Genomic DNA, 17,040 nt, shown 5'->3' with positions numbered 1-17,040 from the left:
TCATGGCTAAAGCACTTCTGGATGGATGCAAACTGCATTTCGTTGCCCTGTACCTGTGACATGTGCAATGACAATAAAGTTGAATTCTATTCTATTCTATTCTATTTTCCCTTTTAGAGTCTAATCTCAGTGGTAATTGTGAATTGTTACCTTACTTTATGGCATAACTCGTAAGGCCTGCATTGCACTGCAAACCAATATTTAATCAGCAGGGTATGAGACTCACGGGTATGCAAAGAGAGTTTCCATGTGTTGTTAGCAAATTCCAGCAAGTAAACAAAACCTGACTTCCCAGTTTTCACCAGTCAGAGGTTTTATATTGCAAGAACACCACAATGACTTGCATCATCCACCAAACTTGTACATCAGCTGTGTGTATGTGTGTTTGTGCCCGTGTGCCATATTGTGCTGAACAGATGGACAGACTGCGACTGATCCTCAGTTCCGCCCTGATTTCATCATGGGGGACAAAAACACCTTTGAAGGCATCTGCTTGATGCTTCAGTCGAGTTTTATATTTTATCATCAGAGTCACCAGACTCTGAATATGCAGCAGGAAAACATAATAATGCACATAAGTTGAAGCCTCCTGTCAGATGGTTAAGTTAAGAGGGGATAAATATGGAATTTATATAAATATGGACTGCTAGATTTACGCCATGCGCACACAGGCAGTCACTGCAAAGATGGAGGCGTACATGTGAAAGTTTACATTTAAATTTACATTTTTATATAAATGACAGTCCCTTAGAGGCAAATCCATTTTCTCTAGTAAGTATGTCTGTATCTCACTCTCACAGCGCGCTGTGATTGTTGGTGGAAATTTGTTGATAAAAGCAGCCACATCAGGGTCAGCTTAAATGAACAGTTTATATGCTAATGTTATACAACCTCTTCTCGGTACAATAGAGTGTCAGAGGGAGCTAAAATTTAAGTGGCACATTTGATTGAGTTGACTGAAACAAGTCTTTACTGTAGACAACAAAGTTAGAGAGCATAAACATCACACCCTCATTTCATAAACATGGATAAAAGGTTTTAATGATTATTCTTAATCATCCAAATTAGTACGTGCAAAACACAATGAATACAATGAACATTATCAGCCAAATACAGGTATGCAGCATTACAAAGTATTGTTCAGCTCACTGTTTTGGTTGTACAGCCTGAAGTTTCATTAAGGTGTATTGCTTCCACAGTGTATTTTTCAGCTGCACTGGGTAGATGTTCACAGTAAAATAAATAATCTAATCATTAACTTGATTTTGAGAAGTTTAAACATGAACTTGTTTACTCCCTGATGACCTTACCTGTCATATTCATCTATGACACTGGAGCCAACCATGCAGTCTTTTACTTTTACAGTGTTTACACACCACCATTGCACCATTGTCAGACAGGTTAGTTTTACCTTAACTGATGATGTGTTGCTACAGTGGTAATCTTGTTCATACCAGAGTACATCAGGCTCAGACATTTGGAGGATGTGCTTGGCTGAGGAGCTAATGGTGCAAAGCTACCATCTGCAGGATCGGGACTGATCACTTTTATGTCAGTCCTGAATTCATAGCATGATAGCTTGCCAGTGAAGAGGAGCTTTCATGACTGGGTTTGAGGGCAGCCGGTTGATGATTGCCTGTATCCAAACTTGGATTTACTGCATGCTTATGTAGAACCTGTTGCTAATTACCTTGTAAAACACAGCTATTAACATGTGCTAAAAGGAGATGGCAGATGGATTTGAGGCAGAATATTAATCACCACAATGTGATAAATTTTTCATTTTCATTTTATTGACCTGTGGGAAAAAAGTTGTACATGAATACAAATTAGAAACAGCATTGGGCGTTATGCTTTTTGTAAGACTGGATATTGTTTGGTTGATGAAGGCAAAATCTTTCATTAAGGTGTAACAGGCAAACGAATAAAGTCTCTCACCAGCGATTTAGATTAGTTAACAATTTTTTAGAAGCTGTCTGGTTCTCAGACAAAATTTCCTTTTTCTCATGGATTTTAGTGTATGATATAACAATTTCATATCTAAATGTCTACAATTTACAAGCTATTTATTCATAGTACACCCATCTTTGCATCTATTTATCTTATGGTATAATAATATTGCACCGTTTTTCATTATCTAACAATTTAGAATTCAGAAGAAGGTCTATATAGAGAAGAAGGATTACATTAGAATCACAGCAGTGTTATTTCACCTTGATTCACAAAAATCTATACTGAATCTATAAAGAGCACAACAAGCAAGACCAGCTCCAGATGTTCTATCATGTTGTGATATAACAAAGAAACAATAACGAAGCTAAATTAAACTAAAAAAATACATTTTTATACGAATCTGAGTCATTTTTCCAAAATTCCGGGGTCAAGATGTACTTTAGTCATTTCTGGTTTTAACTTTTTTGGTCTTACAGTAGTAGCAGAATTTAACAAATTTAAGTATCATTCTCAGTTCGGTTAGTTGATACAGCACCAAAGTGTGTGAATGTGTGTGTGAATGGGTGGATGACTGGATATGTAAAGCGCTTTGGGGTCCTTAGGGACTAGTAAAGCGCTATATAAATACAGGCCATTTACCATTTAATACAATTGCTGAGATTTTTAGGTATCTATATTATGTTAGAATAATGTATAAATGACAGAAACAGTATGAAGTCTGTATTTGATTTTATCACAGTCATATAAAATCATTAACTCTTGATCAAATACAGTATGTGAGCAAAATATTACTGAATGCCACTGAAGCATCAACCCTTGTTGTTTCCTGTTAGGGTATAATTTGAGACTTGGTTTCATGCAATAATCTGTGTGACTGCTCGCTTTCAGCTGCACCAAATTAACGTTGCATGTGATCCTCCCACAGTTTCAGCTAGCTGTCACAGCTGTCAGTCAGCCAGACATCCCTCAGTCTGTAGAATACCCAGATGCCAATAGTGAACATCTGACCTAGTTGTACTGACGTAGGAAACAGAGCAGCCTCTTAGTAATACGAAGCCATCAGTTAAAGGAGATGAAGCTTGTCAGAAGAGGAAACAGAAGAATTCCAAAACTCTGTGCGTGTGCTGAATGTTTGTGCATGTGTGTGTCTGTGTGACTCAAGTGGTTGTCAGGTGCAGTTAGAAACTGGTTGCCCTGTCTGAAAGGGAAACATCCATCAACCAACCCTCCTAAGTGAGAGGAAACAAAATGCTATCTCATAACTCCAGACCTGCCATGCTACAGTTTACAACTCAGCGGGGTATGATTGCTCCCAAAATCCAAAACAAATTGTTCTGAATGAAGACTGTATTTAGTATTTTAACAGGACAATCGTCCCTAAAGCATTTTAAGAGCGCTAAAAGAATGTCAGTGATGAATCTTGAACCCGTGGGTTTATTTAAACCACATCAAAACATCTTTTTACTAAATGTTCTAATCTTTAATTAATCCGTTAAAGTCTTATTTTCTTAAAAGAATTAGCAAAATTCATTGTTTGAAATGCTGTTGCTTAGTCCGGATTCTGGTAATGTAATCTGTCTTTATTTTCAACATCCATCATTGTCTATGTGGTGTTATTTTTTTCCCCCCTTCGCGAGTGTAGCAAGTTTCTTTTTCATTTACAAAAAGGGAGCTTTTTATGTTTAAATGAGAGACAACTGCCTTGATAGGATTTCATTTTTCCAGTGTAAATTCTTCCTACTGAAACAGATGGAGCAGGATTTAAACTGGTAGTTTTTATCTTTGTAACTGAGAATCAAGGCTTTCTTACAATGCCAACAATTTTGTTTTCAGTCATGGAGGAAGGGATTTATCTTAAGATGGAGAGAACAATTTCTCTACAGACAGAAGCCTGAATAGACCGCAGTGCCATCTATAATGGAATACCAGTGCACCTTTGGAGATCATCATCATCAGCAGTGTGTAAAATAGGGGGGGAAAGCTATTTGTGAGCCTGGAGGTCTGGGACCTGATTAACCTGAGTCATCAACCAGAGGGCAGCAGGTCAAACAGGTGGTGGGCAGGGTGCAAGGGGTCACCTGTGATGGCCCTGGTTTTCCTGAGACAGGAGGATCTGGCGATGGCCTCCAGGGGTAGCAGAGGGCAGCCAATGATTTTATGGGGGTATTGCTAATTACCCTCTGTGTACCAAACACCCAGGCAGTAGGAGAGCACGCTCCCCACTGAGAATTGGTAGAAGTCCAGCAGCAGCTTCTGGTCCAGGTTATTGTTCCCAAGGACACAGAGGAAGTACAACTACTGATGGGCCTTCTTAACATTTGTGTTGTGGGTCCAGGTAAGATCAGCAAAGATATGGGTGCCCAGAAACCTGAGGGTGGAGACAGATTCCACCTGTTCTCTGATTATAATGAGTACATGTAGTTCTTTTCTTTTAAGTACATTCAGCTTCAGGTTGTTTTCTCAGCACCAGCGGGACACAATCTCTACCTCTGCTCTGTATGCTGCGTTATCTCCAGAGATGAGCCCAACCACTGTGGTGTCATCGGCACACTTGGTTGAGTGGGTTGGTGTACAGTCATATGTATACAGGGGGTATGGTAGGGGGCCGAGTCGGACTGATTGAGGGGGGTTGGTTAGCAAGCTTGACATGTTGTGCAAAGCTGTGCAGAAATTAAAAAATATTAAAAAAAAAAGAGCTTGAAAGAGTTCAATGTTGACTTTTCAGCATTATTTAATTTATATTGTAAGGTAGACCCTACAATAATACATTGAGAGAAAAACCCAACAATCATATGACCCCCTACGAGCAAGCACTTTGGTGACAGTGGGAAGGAAAAATTCCCTTTTAACAGGAAGAAACCTCCAACAGGACCAGGCTCAGGGACGGGCAGCTATCTGCCACGACGGGTTGGGGCAAGAACCCCATAATAATTAGGACTAATATTCCTGATTATTAGCAGATATCTTGGCAATCGTGATGATTCACGACCAGCAGAAGCACTTATATATGCTTGGATGGTGGTATATTATGGTGTATAAGAGTATTTAGGAATAGTGAAAGTATGACTTTCATCTGCTCTTTGCTCTTATCGGTTTGTTGGTGGGGTCAAGATCAACCAACCGATTCACGGGGCTTGAAGCATCATTGGCCAGAGTCTGAAGGCGTTTGAGTCCGTGAGGGACATGGGGTCACTGAACAAACTGCTCTCCATCATGGATGACCCATGTCACCCACTCCATTTTAAACTAGTGAGGCAGCAGAGTTCATTCTCCCTCAGACTTATTCAACCCTGCTGCCATAAAAAATGCTTCAGAAAGTCATTCCTATCGTTCTCTTTGAAAGTGTACAGTTACTCTTCCTTCTCTGACAGATGAACACACCTGACAGGTATAAGATTTCCCACACAGAAATGTGTGTGTATTATACCCTCGTACAGCTGTTTCTTAGATTTATAGCATACACTTTATTTGTTAATGCATTTGCACTACTCTGTCTCAGTCTCTCTCCATTTCAGTTTCAGTCTTATTTTTATTTTCATCTTTAACTTAACCTCATTTTTATTTTCTTTTTTTTTTTTTTTATATATGTAAAATTTTACAGCACAAGGCCATCACTATGCACCTGTGGCACTTTTACTAGTTTGTTTAATTACTGGAAATTGTACTGTTTTTAATCTTTATCCTGCTGCTATAACAAAATAATTTCCTCTGTGGGATCAAGTATCTACCTACCTATCTATGATTTTCTTAAAAAAGAAAACCATCAAACTATTTTGTGAAATAGGTAGAATGGGTGGGATGTGGTGATCTTAAAAATATAAAGGAAAATGATGGTGCATTAGTAAAGCAGTTGGTTAAAGTTAGTGACAAAATAAGCTATTTCTTGGAGAGGCTAAATCTAAAAATGTTGTTTAACTTGCCTGTTTTTTTTTTTAAACTAAAAATGACAGGAGTTCATAGCCACTCTTCATCATCAAGGTTTTCTTTTTGTATGTGATGAATCTTTTTAAAACTGCAATGTAACTCCACATCTCATTGTACAAGATGGGTAGGTAAGAGAAAGGTTATATGTGAAAAGTGATAAATCACTTGTTTACTTGCTAATGCTAGCTGTTTCTACAAATGCATAGATCCTAACAGCAAGGTTTATCTTAGCCACAATCTGCATGTGCAAAAACAAACAAAACAAAACTAGTCTCACAGCTTGATAAGGCCCATCCATTTTAAATGTGACACCAGACAAACCCATAAGATTAATAGATTCACAGTTTACACGTATCCTTTAATTAACTACCAAAAAAGTGAGAAGCTTTATAACAGAATGCCATTTGACATGAAAGGAGAGTGATTTCTTTACTACTTTAACTTGGGTTGGAATTAAACAATATTTAGAATTCATGTGACAAGCACCACTGTGTGACGATAACTGCTAAAGAGTAGTAAAATAGTGATTGCCAAACAGTATCTTTGCTTTTAAATGCCCAGCCCTCGTGGAGATGCTGCACGGCACAACAAGAATGTAAAGGCTGCTACCCTAATCGGGGTGGCAGTTCCTATAAAACTGGAAAAGTGCCTGTAAAATGACAAATAAGACATTGATCGTTAGGGGATCATTGTGTGCACGTTTGTTCTGATTCCTGTGAATTGTGGAGAGGCAGCAATGGATGCCACACCAAGGTCATTGATCTTTTGCCCAAATTAGGTCAAAACAGCACCAGAGGACAGTGTATATTGGGAAACAGCTGAGCACATGGAGTTATGAAGATGGTGAGTGGAAGTTGGAAATGAAGTTTAACTAGTGAACACACACACACAGCATTAGTACAAGGTTAAAATTTTACGGACTATTTGTTGGCTAAATGCAATCTCCATAGGTCCTTTGGCAGACTGCCTGGATTTTTCCAAAAGCAAAACTTACTCTTTTGAGATTTCTGATTTTGTAAACATAATTCACAGAGACCTTTAGAGGTCCTTATACTCTGAGTCAGTCTAGCCATTTACTCAGCTTTGGGACTTTAAACTAAGCACACATAAGCTTTTCAGAATTTACAGGCATACAAATGGTATCAAAAGCATCTAACACAACTAAGGTACCTAACACAAACTGCATCTGTGCTTACTCTTTGAAAGACTAATCACTCAAACCTTACAAAAAATTATTTTCAGGGAATTTGCTGCTTTTTTTTTGACAAACATCCCAGTTCAAAGAGTATCTCCAAACTTTTTTCTAACTCTCCAAGTAGATAAAATATTTGACTTTGAAAAATCCAGCCATTCAATTAATTGCGCATGGTGAATACTAGTATCTCAAAGAGCAAAATAAACTGTCTTTGAAGCTCAACTCAGTTGCTCATGACATCCAATTAGAACGCACAAACTTGCAGAATTGGATTTCATGAGGTCACAACATATTTTAATATCCAAAGGTTTCTAAAATCTGCTTACCTAAGTAGTTTAATGTCTGTTTGAGACCAAAACGAGGGAGAAACGATTGCATGTGTCAAGCCTTGCAGCAGAGCAGTAGTTCTGCTTGAACACACAAAAATCAACACAGGGAGGGTCAGATTAGGACAAAGTACAAGCTGGAGACACCACCTGCCTGGTGTCCACTTTCTGCCCGACTCCTGTTGGCCTGACGTGTTTTGTACTGCCACATAAAGCAGCTCAATTTAATCCAAATCCACAACAAATGCCCCAGGACAGGAAGAGACTGCAGCCAGGAGGTGACAAGGAGGTTTAGGTCATGCTGATTTGACACCTGCCGTCGAGCCGCAGTCTACCCCGGTGATATTTTTGCTCTTACATCGGTGTACATCTCTAAGAACACTTCAGAAAAAAACAACACTGAATTTCTTTAGTAAAGGTTGACCCCACTCTGGGCTGTGGACATTAGCTACAATTCCCTGTGACAGAAAAATCACAAACAAGTGCACAGTGATTACTGTCTTTGGAGCTGAATTATAGTTCACACACACTACCAGTTGTATTGACAGATTTGACTCTGGCAGTGCATAAAAGCACGTCAAGCAGCTTTATGAGCCTGACCATAAACAGATGGTCTATTGATTTAACTTTAATCAAAATTTCCAAACAGAAATCCTGAAGGTCATCCCGAAATTGAAACTGCCTTAAAATAACCAAGGGGGAAAAAACAGCATTCAAAGTGTGTGTGTGTGTGTGTGTGTGTGTGTGTGTGTGTGTGTGTGTGTGTGTGTGTGTGTGTGTGCAACATTATAAAGACATATGGCAACTATGTTTAGGAAGAAAGCAATGTTGCGTAAACTGACTTCAATTAGGTTTCCTGACCTTCACTAAATGTAGCCTTTACAGCAAGAGTGCCCATGTGGATGCTAAGGGCGAGTGACACTGCAAACTCGGCATGAAAGCCTGGAGCACACAAGGACTGAGATACTGACACTCACACTTTATTCTTTGCATTGTTCGTGGTGAGATTGATTGTGAAAGCTTAATGAGCATGTTGGTGCATAATAATAGCCTTGTAAACACAGGGATGTGAAGTGTATGGTGTCCCTCCCCCTTCCATCCTGCGCCGTGTACCTGGTGTCAACAGGATGACGGAGGTGACGATCAGCGAACAGATGACCAGAATGACAAGAAGGGCGATCGCTATTCCCTTCCAGTTCCTCTGCGGAGGGTTACTGCCCACCAGCTCCTACAGAGACAGACAGAGAGAATAAATGGTCAGGATAAAGACTATTCTGGGAGGGATTCAGAGCACAGTTTATCAACACAGGTTGGAAACATAACAAAAGTAAAAATCAAAAAGAACAGTATGAGAAAGAAGGAAACACTAGATAAGAAGCACCTAGGAAAGAAAGGAATCAGAGAAGTATAAAAGGCAAAGTCGCGGAAATAAAGGATAGGGGTGTTAGTCAAGGACGAATGTGAGTCAGTGAGTCGCAGCCTCTCGGATCTCAAGGAGAGCCGCAGCAGCAACAGCAGCAGGAGGAAGAGGAGGGGGGAGAATTCTTAATGAGCCGAGCATCAGCGGCCATCACGCGCAAACGAATGTGACAGATAAAAATGGAGCCCATGACACGTTGGCGAATTGCATGCTCGACAAAAGCACGGAGAGAAGCTTTGGGGTTGGGAAAAGGAGTCTGAGTTATGAGGAACCTTGAGGTAATTTTTCCCTTTTTTCACCTTCTCCGTTTTGTTTGACCTACAAATCCAGAAACAAAGATATTTTTAATGCTACTGAACTGAGTGAAAGCCAAATTCTAAGGAATTACTATGGCTCCATATAAAGTATCACTGCAGGATATAAAAAGGAAATAACACAGGCAAAGCTGCTCTAGGCTTTGTGTCCTTGCCCAGATGCAATAATGAGCAAACCATGTGAAATTCATTTGACACATAGTCATGTGCAGCAGGTAGCCACATACAGCAAAAAAAATAATAATAACAGAAACAGAAGAGGACCAGCCACACATCTCTGTGAGAAAGAACAACCCTAGCCTGACCATCACTCGCTGTCTGAACGTAGAACTTTCGATCCGTGATGCTGTTAAACACGGCAGTTATTTTCAGATATTTATTGACTCTTTCCACACATTTTTCTCTCAAATCCAAGAGTCTGCCGTCCATCTCAATAAATGGACCAAGGGTCACCTCTTTTCCCATCTGAAGATTTGCAGAGATGTGGGTAAAAGAGGGGCAGTGGACTGCAGATGAACCCTCCTCAGAAAGGCAGAAAATGAAGCTCGAAGTCTGTCATCAAAGCAGACTGCTTTTTTGGTCTGACCAGTAGGAATATACTGCATCTGACTATTCATTTATTTATTTAGTTGGCTGACAGAAGATTGTGCTGTTGCATTTTGAGATTATTTCTTGTTAAATATTGAAGTTGGCAGGCCTGGCCGAATGACGCTGTGTGAAAGAGGGATTTATTTCTGGCATGTTAAAAATAGCAATTATCACTTTGTATTGCTACCTTTGATTGCATCCCATGTGTCTACAAAAGAAAGCACGAGACTGAGAATACTGCTCAACTTTATTTATTCGATTTTAATAAAGAGGTTAACATATTCTCGTGCAGTGCTTCAAGGTCAATTTTTTTTTGTAAACTCATTCTTACTCTATAAAAGCCCACTGTGGGGAAAATGCAACCGTTTTAACCACCAATACCAATACACATTCTAGGAATCAGGATCCAGGAATGTGTTTCAGGAAGCACGTTCTCGGCATGATCAGCAGATCATGAGTGGATCACTAACTAAAAATAAACTACATTGTTCTGATACATTGCCGGAGCAATCTTTGAACAGTACAGCTTTTCCCAGACTAGCATCCTTGAATTAAGTGCCACATGGCATAAACTACACAAATCCATGCCTAATTAGCATAACATACTCTCAACCTCCTGTTTTTAAAATTTTGTATTTTTCCCCCTTCCCCATTAATATATATATACATTTTTTAGAAAGCCGAGGTCAGTTTCCTGAGCCCGATAACTGCCATACCTGTAAAATAAAGAATGAATAAATTGAATCTGTCTGGCAAAATGAATCAGGCTTAAGGATCTGAAAAGCAACACTTCATGCTACAATCTAAAGAAACAAAGTCATTGACATCTACAAGGTTGCAAACCGATTTCTAAGGCTTTGGTACTGCTGCAAACCATGGTGAGAGACATTAACCACAAATGGAGAAAACTTTAAACAGTGATGATCCTTCCTAAGATTGACTGACCCATCCACTAGGTGACAAAAGAATCTAGAGGAGCATCTAAAGAACTATAAGCCTTCATTTCCTTCATTTCAACTGAGTGTTCCTGATTTAACAATGAAAAGATAAAAACCACTGCTAACCAATAAGACTTTTGAGAAAAAAATTTCTGTGGACTGACAAAACAGGAGTTAAACATTTTTAGAAGGTTTACATCTGGCATAATGCTAACACAGTATTTTATGTGATGAACATATCAACAGTCAGACATGGTAGTGGTATGGTGAAATGGACTGCTGAGCTGCCTCACACCCTGATTATATCAAACTATGAATTCTGCTCAAGTAAATCCTGAAGAAGAATGTCTGGCCATCAGCTCGTGCCCTGAAGCTCAAACTATGCAGCAGGACAATGTCCCAAAACACACCAGCAAGTCCAACTCTGAGTGGCTCATTGGCTTAGTCAAAGTAAGTACTTAACTCTGATTTAGATGGTTCGACATGGCCTTAAACAGGCCAATTATGTTCAAAAATCATTCAGTTTGGTCAAATTAAAAATTAATTCTATAAGGAAGATTTGGGGAAAGAAAATGCTCCATAGTAATGTGAAAGACTCATTGCCAGTTAACATTAATTCTAGATTGCAGTTCTTGCTGCCAAGGTTGGCACAACCAGTTGCTAAGTTTTGGCAAGATTTTTTCACACTGGACCAGGTAGGCTTTGATCATGTTTTTTCCCTTACTTGAAATAAATGAAATGATCATTTAAAAAATGTAAATTTAAAAATGTCCTTGGGTTATCTTTGCCTAGTATAAAAATCTCTTTAATGATATGAACTATTTAAGTGTGACACATTTTGTCTGTTACATTTTGTGTGAACTCATACATGTTGGAGAAAGAAACTAAGGCAATTCAGAAATTAAAGCATCTGAAAAGAAAAAAAAAAACATATGGGTGAATGACTTTTAAGCCCAAGTTTTCACACATCAGCACTGAATAGTGTGGCTAGCACATAGAAAGACCAGTGCCAAAACCACAGCCAAAAGGGACTCTGCAGGAAGGGTCCAAAGCCCAAAGCTACTGATGGAGGATTAATAAGTTCTTAATTAGTTTATAGAGGATAAAAGAGGGAAGCAGAGCATGTGCTTTGGGCACCTGTGGCTGCAGCCTTAATGAATACATGCGAAAGGCTTTAATGAAGCTGAATGGCTGAGCTATGAAAAAAAACCTTTTAGTGACCTCGTTCCCACCTTAATTGAAAAGAGCCCAAGACATCATTAGCCTGCAGATAAGAGCAATCAGAGCTATTTACCACACTTCCCATTACCCACATTCATTAAAACAAGGAACCAGTTAGTTAGCTGCATGGCCAATTGATGGTCACAAGGAAGAACACCTCAAGCAGATTCAAGTAAAAAAGTTCTTAAAGCTTTAAACTTCCCACACTACCCACATAACATTTATGCTCTGCTAATGTTATGTCTATCAGGTCTTATAGTTTGTATTAATTTAGTGAGATTAAACATAGAGGATATAGATTTAAGAAATTGAAAATGACTAACTTTTGGTTGCTGGATTGACTACTAACCACCAATCATCATGGTAAATTGAAGTTCTGGATCTGCCTACTCTGCAGGAACTACCACAAAGGTGGTTTAAGATACTTTAAAGGTCTGTAGTTGACAATAAAATGAATGCTGAGATTGAAGAATAATAACTAACACAATAAAGAGTTAACCGTTATAGCTTTCATGTATGCATGTAAGACATGTCTTGAAATCAAGAAAGAATAAATGACATTTCAAGCTCCAGTCACCTATGCCAAAGATTCACTATTTACAGTAGAAATTCACAGACATTTGGAGTGCTTATAGAATCTGAGCAGCAACAGAGCTTCTGCATTAGAGAAGCAGCAGCGAAACGGTAGGGTGACAGATGAAAGCTGATCGTCTAATGTAGACACAACTTCAGCGAATCTGTGGTGCGACAAAGGTGACTGGAAGCTTTTTTTCTTTCAACAAACAGAACCAACAAACATGCCCAGCCATGAGCTCAGTTGGTTTTGTTGTGGAGAGATTATTTCAGATATCCAGCGATGAGCATAATGCTGTGGGCTGCGAGCTGACAGTCTACAGTGTGATTTATTTTGTCTAATTCAGCGCTGAGCCATCTCTCTGGAACAATCTATTTTTTCAGCAGAAATGAAAATCCTATTGGAGATTTTACAAGAGTGGCACAAAGCCCACTGCTGATTTTTGTGGTCGATACAGCATGTGACTGAGTACGATTTACAATACGGTGACAAAATTGAAGGAAAATTGCTCTATAGAGTGCAACCACTCACATGCAATAATGGAATGTAAAGCAAACACAGCAGAGCCCTCAATCTGTGTAATGCACATTAAAGGAAAAGACAAATCCTCATGCATTGCTAAGTAATAACTGTTTATGTGTTATATGCAAATGGTTCGGCAGTGTAGATAAAGCAATCTAAAGCTGGGGATGATTCCATCACAACATTAACAGCTTTATCTATGTGCGTGACTGTAAGCATTTACAGAAATCCAGCCCGGAGGGCAACCTAACCTGAAGTGGATCGCTTTGCTGAAAGGGCTACGGCATGACTCACTCTCTGTAGCTCTGTAGCCAAAGCGATTTGGAAAAGGTAAAGGGCTCATCTAAATGTCCATGCAGTTCTGTTATCTCTTCTACAAGGATCAGTACAGCTGCTGCTCAGAGAAGCATCAAATGTCACAGTGTATCTTTAACCAATAACTCATTTTCAAGTGTAAAGTTTATATTCAAACTCACTCAACCTTTCCAAGTGTGATGTTAGGAAAAGTTTTATCAAGTTTTATCACCATGTCAACTTTAGTCCAAGTCCAAGATTGACAGTCAGTGTTTGTATCTTCACCACTGTCAAGATTAAGTAAGTTCAGCAAGCTGTCCAGTAACAGCAAATGTTCACTACTAGTCCGACAGCACAAGCTAAGAGCCAAAACAGGAATCTTGAAGCATGCAGCAGCCGAAATAACTGTTACAATGACTAATGACTCAACCAGTATTTCCATATAGATCAACATACCTATGGGAATGACATTGAAAACTATGCATCAATGAGAGCAAAATCTTGCTAGCAAAGCTAACTGTGAGAATGCAGTATTCTTGTATTGAACTGGAACTTGCTTGGGGTGAAGCAGAGTAATAATCAAAGAACACATGATTAAGCCAAAAAGAGCAAGGACAGAAACCTCACTGGGAATTTGTGTCAATTTTTTTTTGCTCTTTCTGTGCTCAGAGGGAATAATGGTAATCACTTATTCAGGGTGCAGACACAGGACAAAACCTTGTCTAACCTTCCCGATCAGGCCTCTGTGATCTGTAATTATCATAATGATTGGACTAATTACCTAGGCCTTATGTGCTAAAGTAATAGCGAGAAGAGTGGGGGAGAGAGATGAGGTATAAAATGCACAGCAAGGAGAAAGGCATCAGAGCTTGCAGGAAAAGTAAATAAATAAAATGTTGGGAGGTACAGGAGAGAGTTCACTGACAGGAAAGCTTGAAGCGTGACCAAAACATGACAGAGAGACGCTGTGGATGGATCCAGGTCCAAACTCGAATAAAAACAGATTCCTGATGTGTTCTAGTCCTCTGTAACTGTCATGTTTGAATCGGCAGAGCATGCACAGACATTATGAGTTTTGAGTCAACCCCGAGAGTGCATAACACAACACTATGTCAGTGTTCCTTGAAGTAAACAAACGGAAAAATCGACATAGCTTTTGAGCAGTCACAAAATGAACAACTATTTGATTTGAAGTATGCTTGAAAAGGCAAAATAAGATACATTTAGCTGCTTTTCCTTCAATTTTTTCTCACTACTGAAAGTAGTGGTATGCAATTTGAAGTCCTAAACCTTCAGGACCACTGACGAGGCAGGTCAAGTGGGGGTATCCTTAATAGTCTTGTTTTATAAAAATTAACTGCATAAATGAACTTTGAACCACACAAAGCTAATTTAGTGGCTCCTACAATAAAAATGTACTCAGCTGGAAATGAAAATAATGGCTCCTATCTTTGGATGAAGAGCTCTTTAGTCACAAGACATCAACTTCCGTTGAGCTCATTTGAGTTTTACAACAAACCTGACTTTTTAAGAGGACCTTTCAGGTTAGTTTCCATATTGACTTTTTAGAAACATTGAAAGTGTTGACAAAGTAACAGTCATAATGCCCAAACCAGCAATCATCTAAGAAAGAACAGACCATTAAAAATGTTCTAAATAATGAGAAATTGCTCAATTCATTTGATGCTATGTCAGACGAGACGATTTGGCTCATCTCCTTTTGCTGCTTTAATAGCTCTAACTATATTGTGTTGGGCATGGCTACATGTATTCTCCCTCAGGACAAAATGATAATGCCTCCAGCATTAGTGACAGTATAGTTAATTAATTCTGATTCTGAACAAACACAGTGATGTGCAGGAGTGTATCTGTCAACCAAAGTCTTGTGTACTGCTATTGCTGCATGCACAGTTTCTGTATTTTAATTCAGATGTTTATTGCAACACACATCATCTTCCAGCATAAATCTTAGATCACTTATAACACCATGGGAAAAGGAGTTCTTGAGTCCCTTTGAGCCCTTGTACAGACAGTCTTAGAGATGGTTGTGGCTAAAACCTAAAAGTACAGGATGATGCTGTCATGAGTTAATCAGGATTGAGACAGTCAGCACTTAGCTTATATGGAGACTGTATCCAGGTGTCTGTATCCACGTAATGCAATTCACATGAAATTTGAGAATTTCACTCACTAAAACAGAAGTGCAGACTTCCTGGAAAGACTATCACTCAAATTAACCTCAAGACCATTGCTCAGATAATTGGACTGAAAATGCTGTAATGCCTTCTTTAAGTTCTTTTGCGTTCCCTTAGTCCACTTTGGGGAACATAACATTGGGGGTTTGCCCAGGATTTAACCAAAAAATGAAAGAAAAAAAAATTGTCTAAATGTTCCAGTTTGCCTTGATGCATTTAAAAAAAAATAAAATAAAACGACACAGTCAGAAGGTACCATAAATTAGCTGGGGGGATGTATAGCATGCCAACAATCTGTCATTTACATCAGACACAGTCCAAAGAATGCATAATATTGAGCCTAAACACAATATAAATAAGTGAGCTATTCACATCTATATAGTTGTCACAGCGAACAAGGTGAGAAATTAGCTGAAAAGATCGAAACATAAACAAAAATAAAACGTTTCTAGTCTTTTATAAAATGATTCTTTCTACAGTAAAGTTAGTCAGGTCGTGCAGTGACAGCAGGGCGGACAGGAAACATGTTTGGCTTTGATTAAATAAAACTGCAGCACAAGTTATGTGCCACAGCTTTGACTGCAAGTGATGGAGATTAGGGTCAGAAAGCACAGAAAGAAATGGATTAGATTAGGTCATATAATGACATGTACTAATAAAACCATATAATCGCATAATGCAGCACAAAGTAAAGGACATTAATGCAGATTATTTTGTAATATTTACTTGCTTTATGATTATTAGGTAGTTGTTTCAATTTATTTTACAAACCAAATTTTTTCATGCAAACAAAGACTAATAGGTGTCATTTCAGACCAGTTTCATAGTGCAGAGGCATGATTTAAACTTCAAACAGAGGGAATTTGAATCTCTCCTCCTTTCATCTTCCTCAAGCGGACTTCATTTTGGCAGAAATATGAGCAGATTAGTCTCAAGTTCAAATCCTCTTCCATTGTTTAAGTGGCTTTAAGTACAGATGGATTTTCTCTTAGGCCTTTTTCAATCAGACATTTAATCTTTGAATAAAAGATTCCAAATGGTGCGCATCTTCCAGCTCTGTGCTTCACAGGTCAAAGAGCACCCATGCAACTGCACCCAAACACATTTGGACAATCTTCTTGTTGTCATAAAGTGAGGTGCAGCGATACGGCTGTAAATAAACAAGCTGTCTTTTTTGTTACTTAGGCCAGGAGAACAAATTTTCAACTGTCTAGCATGTGTGTGTGTGTATGTTCTTCTTGAGTTTCTTCCGCCTGGCTTGTTTGATTTGCGAGTGAATCTCTTCCAGTCCATTAAAGAGATGCTGGGAGGGCGCCACTGCCAGCTGACCTCTCTCTGCAGAGTTTGCTTTAAATCACATCTCTGTAGAATAACACAGAAACACACTGCCGCAGGACGAGTCAGTGTATATGACATAGGGCTGCCATAAAAATTTGAAAATACATAGAATGTATATATAAGATCGGTTCAGTCTCCATGACGGTACCTGTGGTTTTGTGAAGGTATATTCTCAAGCTTCAACTTCAGCATTTTGGCCTGACCATATTTAGACAAGAGGTTAAGAATGCTAATTTAT

The 17,040-nt window shown here is 38.9% G+C and overlaps 1 protein-coding gene across 5 annotated transcripts in view; it reads right to left on the bottom strand.

Moving 5' to 3' along the window:
• The window catches only part of dpp6a (dipeptidyl-peptidase 6a), a 358,152-nt gene that overhangs the window by 71,161 nt on the left and 269,951 nt on the right, over window positions 1-17,040 (bottom strand). For all 5 annotated transcript variants that reach the window (XM_076888303.1, XM_076888304.1, XM_076888305.1 and 2 more), the window contains one exon: window positions 8,512-8,626. In XM_076888303.1, the coding sequence (XP_076744418.1) occupies window positions 8,512-8,626 (115 nt within the window). The remainder of the gene's footprint in view (window positions 1-8,511; window positions 8,627-17,040) is intronic.

The sequence above is a fragment of the Maylandia zebra genome, linkage group LG9 (assembly GCF_041146795.1).
Source record: "Maylandia zebra isolate NMK-2024a linkage group LG9, Mzebra_GT3a, whole genome shotgun sequence".
Classification (NCBI taxonomy): Eukaryota; Metazoa; Chordata; class Actinopteri; order Cichliformes; family Cichlidae; genus Maylandia; species Maylandia zebra.
The sequence above is the reverse complement of the archived record's forward strand: the minus strand, read 5'-3'. Positions and strand labels throughout refer to the sequence as shown.